General features: G+C 38.7%; 1 protein-coding gene across 1 annotated transcript in view; it reads right to left on the bottom strand.

The window, feature by feature from the left end:
- Positions 1-4: 4 nt before the first annotated feature.
- LOC145722084 (formin-2-like) overlaps positions 5-5,146 on the bottom strand; it is a gene marked incomplete at its 3' end in the record, with an annotated part of 48,834 nt that continues 43,692 nt past the window's right edge. Inside the window, exon 5 of the mRNA XM_081823180.1 lies at positions 5-730. Coding sequence (XP_081679306.1) covers positions 5-730 — 726 coding nt within the window. The remainder of the gene's footprint in view (positions 731-5,146) is intronic.

Here is a 5,146-nt window from a genome sequence, read left to right on the forward strand (position 1 = left end):
GTGGGGGGATGGCTGTACTGGGCAGAGCAGGCCCTGCTGTGCCAGGGAGAGGAGGAGGTGGGGGGACCACCATGCCCACACCAGGCATGGAGCTGGAAGACTCTGTGCAAGGTAGAGGTGGGAAGGGTTGGATGCTATGGCTGTTGTCAGAGGAAGAGAAAACAGAGTATTGATGGCTGGTTTCAGACTCAGTATGAAGAGAAGGATGGGAAGGTTGTGACCCGGCCTGTCTTTGACTGTCAGACCTCGGAAGGGATGGAGGTGCTGGAGGCAAAGTGGGCTGATGTGTGTCGAGCTGTACTGATATTCGCCTTGGAGACACAATCAAAGAAATCTCTGAGCAGAATTTTGTCTGAGGTCCAGAAGGTGAGGAGAGCATAGCTGAGTCTCCACTTTCGGGCCCAGATGGGCAGGGAGGACACTCTGGTAGTGCATTAACAGAAGGAAGTGTCGGTATCCCACCCTCTTCCGTCGGGGACGTCTGGATTGACTTTGCCTGTAAAATCCTTTGATGATGTACATCCTTTTCTCCTAACCTGAGAGCTTCAAGACAGACACCTTCTAACGGTGCCACTCCATTGTGAGCCCCATGACGGCCACTGGCCACCTCCACATCCAGGGCAGGATACTGCTTCTCCAGCTCAGCTATTTTGGTCCTCAGATCCTCAATGGTCTGTTCCAGCTGCTGAATTACAGTTGCCTGTCCTTCAGACTTCATGTCAAAAACTTCCTGAGGGGCAACAAAGTTAAATATAGTTAAACAGAAAATAAGGATCAAAAAAATATTAAAATAATAAAATAATTTTAAAACTTGCAAAATACATTTGTTTGCTGTAATACTTCCAGAAAGATCCCTCAATAGAAGGACACTATTAGTATTTCTATGTATCCCCTCTTTTCCACCCTTGGACTTCAAAGGGGTTCACACACATTACCATAAAGGCCAAAGGCCCTTGTTTGTCTATTCTTTAAATGATATCACTGAAGACAAGTAGGTCACTGAGAATAGGGGGAAAAATCCTGAGTGACAAACCAATTTATTTCCAAGACAGCCTCCTCTCATACCTACCCAATAACACTTGCTCTTAAGATAGTCCCTAAAGACATTTTAAATCCTCAGTTTTAAAAGTTATCACTACATTTTAAAGGTAGTCACTGAAAGAGTCTCCAATAAGATTATTTGAAATAGCTTTGACATCTGTATGCACATGTATCATTTCACTTCCATCATGTTTTACTGTAATTTTAATCTCTTACCGAAGGCATTTCAGAAAGTGATACCTATGACTGGGCACAATTTATAAAGACGTCTGATAACAACTGGGCCAATGTAGGGGTCACCCTCACCTCTAAATGGTGTCTTCCATTCCCAAGGCATAGAATCAACCAGAAATCCTTAAAGAAAAAGAAAATGCTTTGGGGTGAAAAAGGGGAAAGTCCTATGGGTAAATTAAATATGAATAACAGATGACAAAATGAAAAGAGAAGAACAAGCCATGGGTAAAGATAAAAGCAGGAAAAAAAGGAATAGGAGAAGGTAAAAGAGATGGGAGGACAAACCCCAGCTGTGTGAAGCTGCAACGTCGGACAACTGCTCAGGCAGACATGGATTTGCTCATTCGAGGCTGGAATACAAGGCAAAGAGAATGTGGGAGAGTTCTCCTACGGAGAGCTGTTTCTCCAGAGTGTCCCAGGGCTTTCCATAGATGATTCCAATAGATGCCTCCATAATGAGCCATAGTCCACAGACACACACATCTATTACCTTCCCCACATGGGAGCCTGAAGCTGCCACTCCAGACCTGCTCTTTACAAATAATGGAAGAATAATTAAGAGATAATACCAAGATTCTGTTCAGTGTAAAACCAAACTCATATCCTGCTTGCCCAAGGCTAAACTCTGGATCCAAGAAAACTCTCCACAAAATAAAAAATAAACTTTTTATTTCCCCTTTATTAAATTCAAAACAAATACCTAACCCATCTGCAATGGAAAAACTGCAGGTGAACAGGACAGAAATGTTCTTTCTGTAAATGTATTTACAATATTTACTATAAATGAAGCATTTTTGGTGCTATGTGTATAGTTGTTAAAAATCTTCAGAGCTAGGTCCCCATCCCTCCCATGGGGAGTAAAGAATGTAAAAACTTAATAGTCTTAATACTAACCCCTGTTACTTCTTCCCTGGAAACCCTATCTCTTACTACAACATTTAACTTGCTTTAGATCAGTTATGATGCTTGTTGAGGACTAAGGAGAACCTTTAACTTCAGAGTCATGGTCCTTACACAAGGTGCTTTATTTCCCTATTGTAATATAATGCCACATGGCCCTTACTATGGAAGAAAACTGAAAAGGAAATTAATTTGCTTTTCAACTAATAAAAGAATGTAATTCACTTTAAACAGGCAAAAATTTGAGAGGCACCTTTTATTTATTTGTAAATATAGATATTCCTATATATAGATACTTTGTTGCTATTTTTCATCAATGTCTACACAAAAGACTAAAGTATTACAATGCATAGTTTGAGAAATCACGCCATATATTTTCTAAATGCTCCATGGTTAAAAAAAATAACTATAATAGTATCTTTTTTGACTACTGTACTTCATTCCACTCTCCAATTATGATGCTAGTGATTATAAGAACAAACCAAAAGCCAAAAGACTAGCTCCCAAATTAATCCCAATACAACACATAATTATTCAGTACCTCTTTCTTACCCTGGATTAGTAAAATGTAAGATTACTTTCATTTCTCCAGCATAACCTTAAAAGTAAAAAGATTAAGTGATGAAAGGCACACAAGAAGTAAATTCTGGAAGAATTTTCTAAACTCATTTCTTAAATGTTATTACTGAGGTCAGCTCTTTTTCATCATAGATTTGAATATAATGAAAGCACTATATGACCTCTTCTTCATAAGGCCATTATTCCCAGGAGCAGGAAACATAATAGGACTTTCTAACACAAAGAAGAAGACAGAGACTTAGACAAAATGCCAACATGGAGGAATTCATCCCAAATGAAACAACAAGATAAGGTCATGGCCAGAGATCTAACTGAAACAGATACAAGTAATATGGCTCATGGAGGCTTTAAACAACAATCATAAGGATGCTCACTGGGCTTGAGAAAAGTGTGGAAGACTTCAGGGAAACCCTTACCACAGAGATAAAAGAGTTAAAAAACAATCAGTCAGAAATGAAAAATGAAATAACTGAGATTCCAAAGAGACTGAATGCAATGAACACAAGGATGGAAGAAGCAGAGGAATGAATAAGTGATATAGAAGACAAAATAATGGAAAATAATGGAGCTGAATAGAAGAGAGAAAGAGGAATTATGGAATACAAGAATAGACGTAGGGAACTCAGTGACCCCATCAAACGTAGTAACATTCATATTATAGAAGTCCCAGAAGATGAAGAGAGAAAAAAAGGGGTAGGAAATTTATTTGAGGAAATCATATCTGAAAACTTCCTTAATCTGGGGAAGGAATATAATGAAAGCAATATAAAAGTAAAGGACATGAAGGAGAAAGAAGAGAAATAAGAGGAGGAATTAATCCTAAATTGTAACAGCCTAGCACAAGAGCAACAATTACACTTCTTTCTACATGGATTTATGCTCCCACATTCACAAGCCAACTAGTCCAACACAGCACTCAAAGCCAATGGTCGCAGAAAGTCATAGTACCAGTGACTGGAAAGATTCCTGAGATTTTCAGCCTTTCTAATTACTTACACCAGCCAGCAGGAAAAAGATAAAAGAGTATCCCATTACACATGATATACCAGAAAAAGACTTCTTAAATGGAATCAAGACAATCTGGCAGTTACTGCGGATTGACTCCCAACCTCCAGCTCCCTCTCCTTCTATGTGCAGAAGTGGAAAGAAAAACTACATTTACAGACCCCCTTGCAGTTATGTTCATCCAATTAGATGTACTTGCACAGAGATTTAGAAAGTGGAATGAGATAGGAGCCATACTCCAGTGTCCTTAACTGTTCTGTTAGCAATCAAGATCTGCTAGCTGGAAGCTGCTCTGGAACAACATTCCACTGTCCACTCTCCAGTTTCCAATGGTAGCCTCAAAGGTTTTAGCTTCCCTGGTATACCAGTTGTATATGATCCCTTTGAAAAGTTTCAGCCTAGAAGTAGATCTTTCAAACTTCCTAATCTTTTTATGAAAAAGTTAACTTTATATAGTAAACCCTTCTGTTTAACATATCTACTATGGTTTCTGGTTCCTCAATAAAGCCTGACTGATATAACCATGTACGAATAGTTCAGAATAAAATACGGAGGGGAAAAAAGGCTCCTCCTGTAAGCAGCCTGAGGTAATCTCTAAAAATGGTTCACTATTCACTTGACCCAGAAAATCTAACAACATCATGCAAATCAAGAGGTTCAAATTTTCATGTTCACTTTAAGAACACTAGTGAAACCACTCAGGGTATGCATATGGGAAAAGCCACTAAGTATCTGAAAGATGTCACTTTATAGAAGCAATGGATGCCATCCCATAGTTACAATGGTGCAATTGGTAAGTATGCCCAGGCCAAAGAATAGAGCTGGACACAGAGTCAATGGCCCAAAAAGAATGCTGAATTTTTGTTGCACATGATTAAAAATGCAGGCAGTAATGCTGAACAAAAGGGTTTAGATGTAGATTATCTGGTCATAGAGCACATCCACGTAAACAAAAGCCCCCAGACATATACAGCCAGATTTATAGAGCTCACAGTCAGATTAACCCATACATGAGCTCCCATTGCCACATTGAGATGATCCTTACTGAAAAAGAAAAAATTGTTTCTAAAAGAAGAGGAGATTGTACAGGATTTAAAAAAAAAAAAGATATCCCAGAAGAAAATGAAGAAACAAAAACTTATAGCCTAGGAATAAATTCAGCATAAAATAAATGCAAATAAAAGTGTGATTTTTTTAATTGTGGAAAAAAGATCCTCTCTTCCTAAAAAAAAAAAAAAAGAAAGAAAAAATAAAGCAACTAAGCGAAATAAGTCAATCAGAGAAAGACAAGTATCATATGATCTCACTGATATGAGGAATTCTTAATCTCAGGAAACAAACTGAGGATTGCTGGAGTGGTGGGGGTGGGAGGGATGGGGTGGCTGGG

This window comes from Leptonychotes weddellii, chromosome 6 (assembly GCF_054177405.1).
Source record: "Leptonychotes weddellii isolate Sample4059 chromosome 6, ASM5417740v2, whole genome shotgun sequence".
NCBI classification, from domain to species: Eukaryota; Metazoa; Chordata; class Mammalia; order Carnivora; family Phocidae; genus Leptonychotes; species Leptonychotes weddellii.